At 32.6% G+C, this 16,903-nt stretch overlaps 6 protein-coding genes across 6 annotated transcripts; 4 read left to right on the top strand and 2 right to left on the bottom strand.

The window, feature by feature from the left end:
• Positions 1–361: 361 nt before the first annotated feature.
• On the top strand, positions 362–2,704 carry UTP25 (rRNA-binding ribosome biosynthesis protein UTP25; the record flags this gene model as incomplete). Its single annotated transcript, XM_020191770.1, has 1 exon — positions 362–2,704. One exon carries the CDS (start codon positions 362–364, stop codon positions 2,702–2,704), a length of 2,343 nt encoding a protein of 780 aa, XP_020047351.1.
• A 122-nt stretch (positions 2,705–2,826) lies between these two features.
• KSH1 (Ksh1p) lies at positions 2,827–3,036 on the bottom strand (the record flags this gene model as incomplete). The annotated part of the gene is made up of 1 exon (XM_020193213.1): positions 2,827–3,036. A coding segment is annotated over one exon (210 nt), but the record flags the coding sequence as incomplete, so codon positions are not given.
• A 629-nt stretch (positions 3,037–3,665) lies between these two features.
• On the top strand, positions 3,666–4,614 carry ASCRUDRAFT_70273 (uncharacterized protein; the record flags this gene model as incomplete). Its single annotated transcript, XM_020191769.1, has 2 exons — positions 3,666–3,908; positions 3,964–4,614. 2 exons carry the CDS (start codon positions 3,666–3,668, stop codon positions 4,612–4,614), a joined length of 894 nt encoding a protein of 297 aa, XP_020047349.1.
• A 2,839-nt stretch (positions 4,615–7,453) lies between these two features.
• Positions 7,454–8,751, bottom strand: ASCRUDRAFT_75783 (uncharacterized protein). The gene has a single exon (XM_020193212.1). The coding sequence runs from the start codon at positions 8,439–8,441 to the stop codon at positions 7,674–7,676; it is 768 nt and encodes a 255-aa protein (XP_020047348.1). The 5' UTR covers positions 8,442–8,751; the 3' UTR covers positions 7,454–7,673.
• Positions 8,752–9,023: 272 nt separating this feature from the next.
• On the top strand, positions 9,024–9,458 carry ASCRUDRAFT_75782 (uncharacterized protein; the record flags this gene model as incomplete). Its single annotated transcript, XM_020193211.1, has 1 exon — positions 9,024–9,458. A coding segment is annotated over exon 1 (187 nt), but the record flags the coding sequence as incomplete, so codon positions are not given.
• A 4,992-nt stretch (positions 9,459–14,450) lies between these two features.
• On the top strand, positions 14,451–16,851 carry ASCRUDRAFT_70272 (uncharacterized protein; the record flags this gene model as incomplete). Its single annotated transcript, XM_020191768.1, has 2 exons — positions 14,451–16,797; positions 16,835–16,851. 2 exons carry the CDS (start codon positions 14,451–14,453, stop codon positions 16,849–16,851), a joined length of 2,364 nt encoding a protein of 787 aa, XP_020047346.1.
• Between the last annotated feature and the right edge of the window lie 52 nt (positions 16,852–16,903).

Raw genomic sequence — 16,903 nt, 5'->3', positions numbered from 1 at the left:
TTAAGCATTTCTTTTTCTAAAAATCAAAGTGATATTTTAAAGGTCTCCATAGTTTTCATTTATTTTTATAATAGTTTTATTACACATCTTCCTTTACTTTGTTTATAAATCGAATTCACTTCTTTTGTTTTAGTGCTTTTTTCGCAATTTTCGTCAAACAGCACAATTTTCGCGCTTAAATTTACAATTATGAAATTAATAACTGTTTTACTGAATTGCGGAGATAATTCCAACTTAGTCTCAATCTGGAACAAGACCCTTTATACTGGCGATGAAAAGCTTTCAAATTTATTTTTTTTGGATTTAAAAAGATTTTGGTTTGAAATATTTTACTAATTTTGCTTCTGAAGTGGAACAAAAAATGGCTAGAAAAGCTGGAAGCTTCTTCAAAAATGAGAAGAGTAAAAAATTCAACAAGTCAAAACATGGTGGTAAAATAGAAAAGCAGACAAGCAATAAAATAGTTTCCAATGGTATTTGGAAGTCTAAAGGTGGCAGATCATCCTTGAGAACAATTTCTAAAGTTTCAACATTTGCACAAAATGAAAATGAGGAATTACACAAGAATAGCGAGAAAATTGAAGCCAACACAGAAGTTGAAAGTGATGCAGAGAAGTACCATAGTAATGAAAAAAGGAACAATCGAAATAACAACAATGCTCAAAACTCATTTGAGGCGCTTGTTGCTATATTAGAAAATGAAAATGATCATAACTCGATTCAATATAATGATAAGATAGCTTTGAATGACAGAAATATTAGTAACAACTCTGATGAGCTTCTTATTGCCATGAAAAGTGAAGACGATACTGGAAATCATAGTGAAAATGATAGTGAAAATGATGAAAGTGACCAAGATAATCAAGAAGTTGAAGATTCTGATGAAGGTGAACCAAACTTAGAAATAAAATTGGGAGCTGATCCATTTGACTATCACTTTTCTAGTCCCGATAGCGATGTTCTCGATAGATATGAATCTTTCTTTGAAAAGAACGAAAATTCTAAATGGTTAACAAACAAATATCTTGTTGATGAAATGAATTATATGGTTACTGTTAATCTTCCTCCAATCCAAAATGAATTATCCCTCAACCGAATTCAGGAGGACTGCACCCTGAGAAATTACCAAAATTATTTGAAGAACGCTCTTACAAATTATCATATCAAATCAAGATTGAAAAGCTCACTAGAACTGAATAATTTTAAATTATCAAATATTCAAAAACTACTAATCGATCCGATGTTCACGTACAAGGATATTGTATTTCCATACTATGATTATTTGAACGAATCAGAAGTGAGAGATTTATATTCAGTACATGTAATAAATCATGTATATAAAACGAGGGATCGAATTCTTAAAAATAATACCAAAATGTCTGCATATAAAGAGAAGCTACGAGAAAATAAGAATCAAAGAAATAATCTAAATGATAGCCATCACCTTGAGGAACCTGATGTTCAGGACCAAGGATTCCATAGACCCAAAGCATTAATCTTGTTGCCATCAAGAAATTGCTGTTTTGATCTAATCAAAAAAATGGTAAAAATTACAAACTTAAAACAAGAGAATAGAAAAAAGTTTGAAACACAATTTGCCGATGACTCTCTTGCGAATGAGTTTAAGCCAAAGGATTTTCAATATTTGTTTAAAGGTAATAACCACGATTTCTTTTACATTGGTATCAAGTTCACAAGAAAATCTATAAAATTTTATTCGTCATTTAATCAGTCAGATGTTATATTAGCTTCACCATTAGGGTTGAAGGGGTTTTTAGAGAGTAATTTAAAAAAAAAGGAACAGGAAGAGTTTTTGAGTTCAATAGAAATTTTAGTCATCGATCAGGCAAATACAATACAATTTCAAAATTGGTCAAATATTTCTTTCATCTTACCATTTATTAATAAAAAATTGACTACTCAGCCAAAGGATTTGGATTTCAGTAGAGTCAGAATGTGGGCAATTAACGATAATTATAAACTATTGAGGCAAAATTTAATTTTTTGTAAATTTTTAACTCCAGAAATAAATAATTTGTTGTCATATAAAAATACGTTAAATCTATCGGGAAAAGTCAAATTTAAAAAAATTTTTAAATCGGAGTTGGCATCAATTAATAAGATTGGATTTAAAGTTAAACAATATTTCACCAGATTCAATTCAAGCAGTCCCCTAAACGATGCAGATGAAAGATTTAAATATTTTAAGATGAATGTTGTATCGAGTATATTGAAGCAACAACATGATGATCAAGACGAGGGAGGGACATTGATTTATATATCGTCATATTATGAGTATTTGAGGATAAAAGATTATTTATCGAACAAGACCTCATTAGACTTTACATCAATTGACGAGTATTCGACCCAATCTAAATTGAGTAGAAATCGAGATTTATTTTTTAAAAACAGATATAAAATCATACTATACACTGAGAGATTGCATTTTTATAATAGATTTGATATTAAGGGAGTTAAGAATATTATTTTTTATAACCTACCAAGTGACGAAGTTTTTTATTCAGAGATTATATTACGATATTTGAGTAATTCAATGCTTAATAATATCATTAAGGATATCAATTTATGTTTTGTAAGGGTTTTATATTCTAAATGGGACCAACTTTTATTAGAGAAAATTGTGGGAGAAGACAAGACACCAATAATGTGTTATTCAAACAATGAGACATATGAGTTTAGATGATTGAAAGAGGATAGAGATGAATAAAATTAAAGAGTTTATATATATATATATATATATATATATATATATGTATAGTGATAATGATAGTAATAGTGCATTTCTATTCGGGATAAGTGAATTAATCATATTAAGTGGCTAACAGCCATTATAACGCAACAGATTGATACGTAGGGGCTTAATCTTTCACCAATTCTTGCAAACTTCCAAAATACACCAGCAACACCAGTTCTGTTTTTATCTAATAACGCTGGCCAGAGAGAGTGGATGTAGGCTGAGGTGCAAATCAAAAGAAGCAAAACCTGCAATAGAGACTGAAAATTAAATAGAGCAGACTATAGAAAACCAGAGGTTAGTTAGACTTGATCAAACAGAACCATTAGAAAAAGAAAGGAAATCAAAGTATCATACCATTGTTCTTTGGAAATGAGTTTGATCTGTTCGAAGAAACAAGTTTAGATTGCCAGCTCTTTTAAGCTGGGGGCGAGAAGGCGTGCTCTAACGGTAGTCCATTTTAGGAAATGAAAAGCGCCGATAGTGAACATAACTTGATGTGCATTCGAGGCACTGTTGCATCTGGATGCATGTTCATGCATTGACTGTTTAGGGATGGAAAAAAGTGTCAAGAGCTCCATAAACAATTTCAAAAATGTTTTTACTCAGTCTTTCTGTCAAGCATTATTCACACGCTCAGGAGCTGACATTATTTTAGATTATGACCATGTATTTATATATGAAATTGTTTTTAATGATAAATTTGACAATGATGTTTATGGGATAGATGATAGAAACATGTCCAAACGAGTATCTGTCAAATATAAGTTGCTTCACATAGATAAAACAAATGCCAAAAACGCAACGACGATTGCTTTACTTACAGCATTTTATAAAAGCTTGTTATCAAATTCAAAGCTGTTATGTTAGAATATTCCATAAATCAGAGACAAATTTCAAAACGCTTAATATGAGTTTTGCTGAAATTAGAAAATTTAAGCAAATTTGTGGTGCGTTCATCCAGATGAGTGATAATATCCTTCCAAATGCTATCAAGAAAATAATACAGGGAAGTTCACCACATCAGAAATATGCAACCGTTATGGACGTTGATAAAGTTATATTGAAGATTTATGATGTGGCGAGGTGCACTAACCAGCAGTGGAACTCCAGCCGAACCAAACCAATATATTTGGGGTTTCAAGAAAGATTGGTAGAAACCAGATTAAGATATTTAAAAGAGACAGCTGTTTACAATCAACTATCAGATCCCAACATATAGGTTAATTGCACCACTGTCACTTAGTTATGGGTTTATTGAACATCCCAATTTAAATGTGCAAGCTGCTCTTCAAAATTTAGACGACTATAAAAACCGTAATCCATTGGAAATTGCTGATCTTTATATCAAAGCAAAATATGTTAGCGAAAATAAATTATTAAATGTTAAAGAAACGAATTTCAAAGAGATGAGTATAAAGGGTTTTGGGAATTTGCAGAAAATTCACCTAGCCGGCATCCCCCACGGTGATATCCACCTGGACAATGTTATCTACAATGATAAAGTCAATACATTTTATTATTTAGATTTTGGTTCATCATCTACTAGAAAAGGCAGATCCAATTGCACGAAACCAATACCAATTATCACTAAAGGTTTACATCATTTTATCAAAAAATGCTCGTATGATTATGAATGCCTTATCGATTTATTGCTGGATTATAGAAATTATCGCAAAATTGATTTTAGATTCTTGGAAGCTCAGAGAGGCAGTTTGACTACTATGGCACAAAAAAACATAGAAATAGAAAGAGAAAAATTTGCAGAAAAAATTATCCAGTTAATAGTTCTAAAAGAAAGGCTTGAAATTTTAATCAAATCAAACGGAAAAAAGGCAATTAAAAACATTTTATTTTAAATCTATTTTTTGAGTCAGCTTATATTGTTTTTAATACCAAATCTGTTTTTGCCAAAAGAATTATTGATGGTTTAAACATTAGTTGGTGTAGTGGTTTAAAGCTAATAAAAACACAGTTGATAATGTAATTTTGCTATTTTGTTTTTGCTATTAAAGTATATTAAGATGATTAATAAAATACCCTCCACCAAGCCAATTTGATTAATACGATATTGTGCTTAAAATAATTCATGTTTGTAAAAGATTATTGATGATTGTACTTGGCTTGTGATCCATTTTAACTAAACAAGCTTTAAAAAATCAAAAATTCGAAAATAATTAATTGAATTATTTGAAAATCACTAATCTGGAATCCTATTGTGAAATATATCTCTGAAATATTCTTGTTCAAAAGCTTCTTCAATTGTAGTCTTACCAGCATTGTCAAGGCCTCTACAACACAACACCAGTTTGTTAGTCTCTTAGTTCTCTCTACCCACATCGCGCCATGTAACCGAAACAAAACAATAAACATACACCATCAAATCTAAAACACTTCCAAATCATGGTCTTAATTATCAAATAGACCTTGTTGTACCGCCAGAAAAAATTCAAAAATTAACATCAATATTCATCGAGATTGATTCTGGTTCAGAACTAGAGGTTATTGAGCTTTTGACTCATAAAGTTCTATCATTTTTGTTAGAAGTGAAGAGTAAGAATCATCCAATTCATTGTTTAGATGGTTGTCAGTGTTGTTTTTGAAAGGATAAGACATTTCTCTAATTTTTGTTCGTCTTGCAGTATCTTATTCTTTTGTTCGTCCAAAAGAAAATCAAAATTTTGAGGCTTCATTTGCTTTATAATGTGAGATTTCCGAACAGTCATCTTAAAAAATATCCAAAAATGGATTGTATTTTTCAGGCATTGCCGAAATAACTGATTCTTCTAAAATATTTTTGGTTTCAAGCTTAGGTGAAAATTCACCTAAAGTTTTAAGCCAAGATCATTTATCATCTATTAAAAGACCAAATAGATCAAAACTACCAATCCCTTTGTTCAAAATATTAACCTTCAATAAACAAAAGTTGAACAACATTAAAAATCCACAACACTTTGAGAACAATTTTAATGAAAATGCTCTTGATAATACTGAAGATATCAAGACCTCTGAGAAATACATGATTGCTTTGGACTTGTTTTGTTATGCTGAACATAAAGCTATTTTAAAATATTTTTTTATCTCATCTTCATGCAGATTATTATATGGGTTTGATAAAAAATTTATCCAAACCTCACTTTTTCATTTTGGAGCTAATAAAAAGTTACTTCAATATTTAATGAAAAAATTCAATAGTTTTCAAACAGTTTATCTAAGCACTACTTACTCAAATCTAAACTTTATTTTCCTTAACCAGGAATTGGTTGTTAGAGAATATGGCGATTTCATTCACAGAGTAGTCAATCGCAATTTATTTTTAAACAAAATCCAGCAAAATGAGATAATAGTCTTTAATGCCGTATTACATCCACTGGTGAGCTCAGAAACACAGCTCAAAAAAAAAATATCTAATTGTTCTTGGTCCATATACAATATGAAAAGAAAAGTCGGCTTTTGAAATATGTAAACAAATTGGATCTAGATTATATGTAAATCTATTTCAAAGAAAGATTTTAGAAACTTTCATAAATGATTGTGAGTAAAGGTAATTGAGATCACTTCAAGATTGAGTGAAACAACAACCCTTTCAATTTCCATGTTCATTTAATTTCAATCCAAAATCTCAAATATCATGAGTTAATGAAATACTACAGGGCCTATTAGTGTGTTTTTGAAAATTTAATAGCATTTCACTTTACCGACTGGAATCATGGAAATAAATTTAAATCTATGGATTTAAAGTGTTCTTTGAAAGAAATGTTAAATAAAACCATTACACAAAAGATTTTCATCGTAATTTATCACTTTTGAAAATAATTTGATTCTGAAAAAGTGATTCAGTTGTACAAAATCCTTTACTCAGAACATTCAAGTCTTCGAGAATTGACATATTTTTCTTTTTTGTTGAATATCAAGAAATTAATACCAACTGTCAATATTCACAATTACCGAACCAGTCATAAAATGTATCAGTGGATTAAAGAATGAGAAACCATAAATAAATCATTTATATACTCAATTGGTAGGTTTTAACTCAATTCTGGTTTGAAATTTGAACCATAGTAGAAAATGCCACTGAATTTGTATTGTGATTTTATGAAAGTATATTCTTGTTGAGATACACTGAAGGAGATACTTACACCTATACTCTTTTCTTTTTCTTTTTGACTTATAGGAAATTCAACAATAAAATTTGTAAAACTGTTTTTAATGAGAATATAATTTGGTTAAATTACTTGAAAATAATTTGTTAATTTTTCAAAACAATAAATTCATTAAATAAATATTTTGGGCTTTTTGAGAAAAAAAGTGGAAACTAAAATGTGATGTTTATATCATTAAATTTTGTAGCTCGAAAGACTGTAATTATTATTCCTTGATAAAAATTCAGTTCTAACAGTCATTTAGATCCTAGATTTGGTTCAATGAACTGAATCAAAAGAGCGATTTTTTGATTGAAGTTGAGTTTTTCTCATGTTGCTTTGTATCTACAAGCTTTGAAGTCTTAAAGGTTCCCCTTTCTTAACCATATCTCACCTTTTTATCTGAAATTTCTTTTACAAAAGGAATATGTTTCTAAATTGTTTGGTTTCGGTGTTTCTGATGGAGCTGTTTCGAAACAACCAAAGAGGGATGCCGAGCAAAGCACAATGATGTACTTTCTTTTGAACTACAAATAAGCCTTTTGTGTCTCGTATTGTGAGAAATTAGAGTATAAAACATTTTGCAAAATCATTAATTGAGGTACAAAAATATACTTTGGAAACTATTTCAAAATAGCAACAAACAGAAAAATCATCGGTTTTCAAATAAAATACAACTTGAAAGGATAAAATAGACGTTAAAATATTGAGAACTTCATTACTTTTTTAAAAAAGGTACTTTGAGTACCTCAAAAACTGGAGATACAGCAGTTTAACTACCAGTTACCATTACCATTGCCATTTCCATTTCCGTTACCATTTCCATTACCATTATTGCCTCCAGCACCATTGGCATTACCATTGTAGTTACCATTATTGTTACCGTTATTACCACCAGCTCCATTGTAGTTACCATTGTAGTTACCGTTGTTGTTACCATTGTATCCAGAATAGCCCCAGTAGCCACCATTAGCATTACCATTGTTGTTACCGTTGTCATTTCCGTTATTACCACCTGGTCCATTGGCATTACCATTAGAGTTACCATTATTGTTACCATTGTAACCACTAGAACCACCATAGTGACCGTTGTAATTACCATTGTTTCCACCAGCACCATTTTCGTTACCATTTTGATTACCGTTATTGTTTCCGTTATCTGTCTCTGGTGTAGGTTCGAGGCACTGAGTAGTTTGTGAAGGTTGTTCATCTTCAACACAGTAAATCATAATCATCATATCACCACAATGTAGAGCTGTATTAAATTCTTGAGAATATTCAAGCCAAACATCGCAAAAGCCACAATCTCTACATTTGGAGATATCATCGGATAAGTTTGGATATGCATTTTCACTTGAACAGCTAGTATCGCAGAATTGATCTTTGGGCACTGTCTGATATCTTTCATAAAGCTTGTCACATACTGACCAGTCACAGATGGAAGCAGCACTTAAATCAGCCTCATCATCTGGCGAGGCAATTGGAACAGATTTTGCGAGAAGCAAAATTTGCAGAAAAATAAATAATGAAGATTTGATAAACATTTTCAAAATAAAACTCGAGTGTCGGCAAAAGTTCTATCGCAGATATTAATTTTAAGCAAACGTTTGCCAGATATTTATATGCTGCGACAGAGTAATCTCCTTCAACAACTGCTTCTATTTTTGAACATTTGCTGAGCATCTAAGTTTAACAGATATTGTCCCCTGAAGATGTCGATGTTCCCATGCTATTGTCGTGAACAAATTGGGAAAACAGTAGCATTTTGCTTTGATCAACAAATCACTAATAATATTAGCGACCATAAACAGTAACAGGAACTCGTTTATTTCCAAGTTAAACTAGGGAAAAAGCACTATTTACGAGCCAGAACTAAGAAAAAAGCCTTCATGATTACCCGTATCTCTTACTTTTACTTTAGATGTGATCGCGCTTTTCTCAATGGAGAGGAGTATTAAACATCAAAAAGTTTATTTGCATTTCCATTTTTGCAAACGGTATATTACATAAATACATGATATTGCATGATATTGCAGAGACATACAGCTACTTATTTGTTGCACGAGGTGTGACCGGAAAACACAATCCGAACTCGGAAGCTCGTGAAGTCATTATGGTCCGTTGCCCCAAACGAAATACACAAGACTTAACCAATATGAAACGAAAATTGTGTTTCAACAAACAACACTTAATTCACAAATACGTTGATAAAGACTGCAATCCAAATAATATAAATATGATCACTAAATAGCTAAGTAGGAATAAAATAAAACAAGAGAGGAAAAGGAGAGAGAAGTCTACTAAGTCATGAGTACTAGAAGAAATCTCTACCCTTCCTTCGACGACTGTCAAGCTGACAGCATTCATGTCAAGAACACTGATAGTGATAACGAAAGGGAACTTGATAGTTCACCAATGGCTTCCAAAATCAATGAATTAAATCAAAGAGTTGAGTTAATTGAATTGAATATTGCATCCGGATTTAAACGACTAGAACGAATGCTTGAAAGTGTATTAACTCGTAACGAACGGCCGGAAATCGGTTATCCACGGTCACAACACAATCAATGATTTAACTTAAATAAATTGGGCTTGAAATAACTAGTTGTGAGTATCTATTACATTTTGGGTTAAGGATATGGCAATAAGTTGATACTCATGGAACCCAATATACGGATTTCCACTGTAAATCTAGGCGTTAGAGCTTCTCTTATTACGGATTCATTTAATCAACTCAGAGCTTACCAGTTTGATTGTGTTGGAGAGAGCCATTTTTCGGAAAGGAATCCTTCAGCACATTGGACCACAGCCCTTTGAACCAACCAATCCAGCTCACTATGTATCTGCTGGTGATTATAATTCAGTTGTATTGACCTTTTAATGGCACATTGACAATGCTGGCTATTTGATAGTTGAAATGAGTTTGCTTATATGAGTGAAAATTGTGCACTCTGTGGTTAGCTAAGCTTGACAAAACTATAATTATAATTATCAAATTAAGCTCAAATTTCTTGTATCTATTAAAGGGCGTGTTGAAGAGAAAACAGTCTCTTGAGTTCTAGAGCAGAATGAAATGGAATTACAGAGCGTTGTTGAAATCTAAGTGGGTTGCTTTTATGGTGTTACTTTTGACCAAATGGTGATACAAGCCAGAGGAGATGTCTTATTTTTGATGCATTGGTGTTTGGCAGTATGTTTATTGGGCAAATCAACTGAAATGGTATTTTTATTTGGAATGAGGAATTCCTGATGAGAAAGACAAAAAAAACAACATAGGATGTTAAAGGCAACAGAGTGATGAGTATTGAAATACTATAAGCTCATAAATTTAGCAAGCTTGAACGAGTGGGTTGTAATTTCATTGTTAAGAAGGCCACAACTGATGAAAAGATATGGTAATGGAAGAGTGGGATAAAGATTCAATGTGTTAATGGCTAGTAAATCAATGTGAAACCGGAGAAAAGGGGAAGTATTCTAAAGGTAAAAACCACAGCAGTTTATCCAGATTTTAACTAGTGGATTGTGAGATTATTATTTATAGAAATGAGTATAATTTTGATAGCAATTGTAGTAGAAGAATGCGAGAAAATCATATAAAAGTGAATTGAGAATATTTAATCTTCATAGGTTTAATAGAACGAGAATTTGAAATGGGTTGATTTCGTGAAAAAGAAAATGCTAGTTTAAAGACGTAGCAGGTCAAAAGAGATAGAGCAAGTAATGCTAATGCTTTGAATTGATTACACAGCAATACGATGTGAAGTGGTGAAACTAATGGATAGACAAAAATTATTAAAACTCTTCACCATTAGAAGATCCAATTTAGTGAAATCAAAGAAAACCATACTACGGTAGCCAGTGTTAGCGTTAAAATTAAATTCAAAAATCCATGCTTGGATATTTGAATAACATTAACAATTAATTATTATTTAAATAACGATTCAAAAAATCTAAATCCTCTAAACTAAGTTAAATAACAAAAAAAGTGAAAAGCAATAAAAAACATCTAAACTGTAAACAAAAAAATAAAAAATGAGGGAGAATGAAAGATACAGAAACGAGAGAATAAAAACAGCGAAAGAAAACAGTAACTCAAAGAAATAGCGCTACTTTAATATTGCAAAAAAACACATTGATTGTTGAGATCAAGAGGCTTCTTAGATCAATAAAGCAACACCGGCGGCAGCAGCAGCACCTAATAAACCAACTTGGATGCTAGAGGCACCAGAATCAGTAGAAGTGGTGTTGGAAGCATTTGAGGAGTTCAAAGCTTGAACAGAAGCAACAGCAGCTAATGAGACAACGATAACAGATTTGAATTGCATTTTTAGGTTATTGATGGTTGATGAGAGAGATTTCGGTATATTGCAGACAACTGATTGCTTTGTTGGAAAAGAAAGATAACAGAGAACTTGAGCTAGAAAAATAAGAAGGAAGGAAAAGAAAAAACAAGAGATTGGAATCAATTTATTTGGTAAAAAACAAGAAAAAAATTTGACAGGCTAAAACCAAACCGCAGTTTGTTTGTTTACTAATCAGAATCTCCCTTCCAAAAGAGGCCATTCCAGCCCTATTGATCCGGTTCAGACGTGGTCCAGACGTTCTTAATTCTCCAAAAAAAGAAAGAAAGCAGAATGCGACCGCGTTCCGCAGCGCAAAACGCGCTTTGTTCGCGACGGCACGAGCACGAGCGCGAGCGCACACCGCTTCTATCTCCGGCCACTGCTGTTTTGAGCAACCGGTGCCGTTTTCCCCGGTTGGGCGGTTGGCCAAAAAAGCAATGCCTATTGTGGGCTATCAGAATGAGATACCAATGGATATGAGAGCAGTGCTGTTGTTTTTCACCCTGATATTGCCAATTCAACCACAGTGTACTTCCTTCTCGGTCCATTGGGAAATTTCAATCCAAACAAAACCCTCAAATGACACAATAGGCACTGAAATATTGTTGAAAGCTGTCTACCTGGGTTTGACACTCTTTGTCAATTTTCATGCCAAAATCAAAAACCAATTTTGCCGAATTTCATTTGGTCTGTATAACTTTGCCTTAAAAAAAACCTAAGGATCCTAATTTTCAAGATTCGAATTATATCAATCCGGCTTTCAATTATAGTGTGCAGCGGCTTCATGTTTGCAAGTGAATAAAAAAAGCAATATTTGATTAGAGTTGGTCAGACGTTGGAGCCATCAAAAACTTTATTGCTCTCAGCATGCACTGATGCAACAAAAGTTTTAATTGTTTGGTACCGCCTTTAGGCTATTTATAACTTGCCAATTCCCGGCGCATGAATATGTGTGTACTTAAGCCTTTGGTTTGATCCCGACTCAGCTCTCAAACTCTAATACTCTTTCTTTCCGTTTTGGGTGTCCATTGCCCTTCCAGCTCTTTTCCGGCTTCCTTTCTTTTTCTTTTGTTTTTGCTGAGATGGTAGAGTTATCTGATTAATTGTTCAGAAGCATCTCAGCAGAACTGTTAGGAGATTCCACAGATGCTTCAGTAGCTACGTAGAATGTAGCTATGGCTTTGTGTCTGCATAACTCGTCGTAGCATTGCTTTCCTTTTCCCTACAATTTTGCTATTGCTTGCCTTGACAAATAAGGTTACTGGGTTAGATGATTTATTGGCTGTTAATTGAGTTGTTTGCCCATGTCTAACACTGAAATATTTTTTTCAATATACCAATGTATCAAAATATGAGTGTGGTTTTGAATATTGTCAATAAACACTGTTTCTCGGGAATTTTACTGTTATTATTCCTTTTCACAGACTAGTTGAGGATCTCAAACTAATCACCACACTCATGTTGTACGATCCTCAACCACCAAATCGTCAAGTTCGGTTGATCCAAAACATTTTCTTTCTCACTTGGTCAAGCTAGAAACTTCGATTTCCATTGGTTTTTGATAAATCTCAATGATTATCCATTTTTAGAAGCGTTTTCTGATTATACACTTGCTTATTAATGCAAAAATTTAAAAGTTAGTTGCAAAACAGATTTCTTTCAAATTATTTAAATAGCCATTTACCCAACTAAATTCACTAAAAATATAGTCTAATGCTCTTTGTAGTAACCAATTCAATTCAATTCAATTCAATTCAATTCAATTCAATTCAATTCTCAAATTTCTTGTTGTAACAAGCATCTATTTTTAATATTTATTACATCTAATATCCAATTCCTGGGTACGAAAAGCTTATTATCATTTTCTATAGGATAAATAAACAAACTATAAATAAACAAAAGCAAAAGCCTTCCTAAATAAAAATTGTAATTCACCGACTGTAAAGCATTTCAAAAAGGTTGATAAAAATCTCTTATTATTTTTTGCTTTCTTCAACGCAAGCACTCACCCAATTTATTGCATTATTATTCCAAAAGCATTGCTAATCAGTTCCTAAAAGATGAACTTTTCCAAATTTTAATCGCTGCTTTAGTTAACGCTACCTGGCTTATGTCTTTCAAGTTCCTTTTTTGCCATACTTTGCAACCAGCAATTCCCAACTGATAAATTAATTCCGAAATTGCTTGTTGCCTTCAGTTTATACTAACAAAATTGCTCAATTGGTGGTTATATCACTAGGCATCACTGACGAAGTGCAATTTATTTACATCCTATTTGCATCCTATTTGCATCCTATTTGCATCCGGATCCTGCGTCTTTTCTTCATTCTTCCTTCTTCTTTTCTTTATCCTGTCTTTATCCTTCTTTATCCCTCTTTATCTTTCTCTTTCTCTGGCCTGAAACCAATTCGTCCTCCAAGGCCAATATTTTTTCCTCTTTTCGTCCCTCACATTTCATGTCCGTGTTTTTTAAGCTCCTCAAACTAAAAACCCAATCTGCTACACCTATCCTTTTCTGTTCTTATACCTACACTCATAATTGCAATTACAATTACAATTACAATTACCACTATAATTACAATCACATTTATAATTACAGCTGCACTTGACATGCTTTAATCAATCCACTTTATCAACTGCTTAGCAATCACTTGTTCTGCCTCTCACACTTCTGCTGTCAATTGACAGTAAACGTCCATTTTCAAGACTCCAATTTATCTCGAAAATGTTAAAAATAGATAATAATAACAATTTTCTTTTATTACAATAAAAATAAACTTGAAATTCTAACAATCTTTATTTTCCAAAATAATGCAACTCAATACTGCAGAAATTATCACTGATTTTTCAAAAAAACCAATTGAATCTAAAAATACTAATCCCGAACCTTACTTTAGCTATTAAACAAAATATAAATTGCAATCAAAAGTATATAAAAATGATTGTAATTATTCGCTTTTTTTGTTTTTTCCATTCATTCATTAACTCAAAAAAACCTTTGCTTATTTCCCAATTTTTCAAATACACCCAGTCACTCTTTAATCCTCAATTCATTCGTTTTTATCAATTACATTATTATTTATACCATTATTACTATCATAATAACTTGAAAATACAAGAATAATTGAAGAGAACTTAAAGTTGGAAAATCAAAAAAAAATCTTGATAATTGAAAAAATCAAAATTATCAAGATCAATTAATTATTCAAAATGATTTTTTCTTCGGTATCACTAAAAAGCTTGCTTGCAATTGCGAGTTTTTCTTTACTTTTAGACAATGTTGGTGCTACTGGTTCATTGTGTACAAAATCAGCACAAACTTACTCCTCTTCTAATAACAACGCAGCCGACAAATCGTCTTTATCCTATTATATCTCCAAAGAGAACAACAAATATAAACTAAAATGGGTTTATTCCGTCGACGATTCATCCAATGTCAAAAAAGTCAAATTTAGAAATGAAAAAAAATATTCTTCGACCTCTGGTGGTAACAATAAATGGTGCAAAGGTTTCGTTTATGAATATTCGGCCGATCAATGGGATGGCCTTTTAGACTCAGATTTAAATTTCGAATATTACTTTGATGACACCCCTGTATACTTCAGAAAAAGTTGCGAGGGCTATTCTAATTGTAATGTCATTGAGTCTCCACCAACAACAGCTTGTAGTTGTTCACAAGAAACAACATCTATAGAAATCACTGTCCCAACAGTCACTTCATCTTGCCAAAATTACAACACTCAAACCTCTGCCTCTTCTGATGAAATAACAACATCTACAACAGTCCTATCAACTCTTTCCATAGTATCTGCAACAACCATTTCTACAGCGTCTGCAACCACTTCTGGCTGTTACAAACATGCTGAACAAACATTCACATCAGGTTATCATCATGGTCCATCATGCACCGTTTCTTATTATGTTTCAAAGAACTCGAATCAAGGATATTCGTTAGAATGGGTATTCTCTCACAACGAAAGCACAGATTCAGTTCGAAAAGTTGATTTGGTGTGGCCAATATCTGAAAACAAGTATGGTGGAAAAGGCAACAACAAAGGCTATTGTTCAGGATTCAGTCAGAAATGGAAAGGCAAATCGTGGAGCTATTTGACTGACTCAGATTTGGAATTCAAGTACAAGTTCGATACTTGGGGAGAGATCATATACAGCACCAAATGTGGTAACAGAGATAATTGTAATTCGATTGACTTACCAGCCAATTCTCCAGATGATTCCTGTGAATCTGTCACAATCACTACTCCATCAGCTCAATGTACTACAAGTTTACCAACATGTAATCCATTACCTTCAACAATTATGTCTTCTGACTCTAGTTTATCTTCAATCACTTCTTCTACAATTTCATCTGGTATTTCATTTAGTGTTTCTAGTGATGTTTTCTCTACTATTTCTTTTATTGTTTCTAGTGATGTCTCATCTAGTGTTGTTTCATCTAGTACTTTTTCTGAATTTTCTAGTGGTTTCACTAGTGATACTTTATCCACTTTTTCTTCAGGTGCTTCATCTTCTGATTCAACTTCATTTGACACATCAAGTGACATTTTTTCAACTATTTCGTCTGGTGTTTCGAATGGTTTGACCAGTGGTGTTTCCTCTACTATCTTTGGTGATGTTTCTTCTAGTATTTCAAGTGATATTCCCTCTGCACTTTCTTCAGATGTTTCTTCATTTGATTCAATGTCATCTGGAGTCTCAAATGATATCTCTTCCACTATTTCCTCCGATTTTTTCTCTTCCGATTCAACTATTATTGCCTCTGGTAATTCAAATGATGTTTCCTCTACTGTTTCTTCTGATGTTTCCAGTAGTGTTTCTTCTATGATTTCCTCTGGTGTCTCCTCTTCTGACTCAACTACAATATCATCTGGTGGATCAAGTGATATCTCTTCCACTCTTTCCTCTGATATTTCCTGCGACGTTTCCTCTTCTGATTCAACTATTATTTCTCCCAGTGTTTCAAGTGATGTTTTATCTACTGTTTCTTCTGGTATTTCCTTTTCCGATTCAACTTCATCTAGCTCATCAAGTCATATCTCTTCTACTGTTTCTTTTGATGTTTCCTCATTTGATTCAACTTCATCCAGTGCTTCGAGTGATATTTATTTTACTGCTTCTTCTAGAGTATCTAGTGGTTTCGCCAGCGATATTTCCTCTAGTGTTTTTTCAGGTGCTTCATCTTCTGATTCAACTTCACTTGGCGCATCAAGTGATTTTTCCTTTGACATTATTTCTAGTGCTTCTTCTTTTGATTCAGCTTCCTCTGAAACCTGGAGTATTATTTCTTCCACTGTTTCAAGTGGTGTTTCAAGTGATGTTTCATCTGGTTTTTCCAGTGGTGTTTCTTCTACTGTTTCTTCTGAATTATCTAATGTTGTTTTTTCCACTGTTTCTTCGGATGTGCCAAGTGATGCTTTCTCTGATATTTCTAGTACTTCTATTATTTTGTCCAGCTTTTCCTACATCACATCTGTTATATCTTTTACTTCTGGAAGTTCCGGAGATATTATTTCAAGTTTTACTAGTGCTGACAGCTCAAGTTTGTCATCTACCATATATTCTGTTGGAACTGATAGCATCTCAACACCTATGACAATCACAACAGCCATCAGCTCAGGTCAAATTATTACTGTTACTATTCCATG

Source organism: Ascoidea rubescens (assembly GCF_001661345.1).
Source record: "Ascoidea rubescens DSM 1968 unplaced genomic scaffold ASCRUscaffold_6, whole genome shotgun sequence".
NCBI classification, from domain to species: Eukaryota; Fungi; Ascomycota; class Saccharomycetes; order Ascoideales; family Ascoideaceae; genus Ascoidea; species Ascoidea rubescens.
This window is presented reverse-complemented; position numbering and strand designations above follow the sequence as displayed.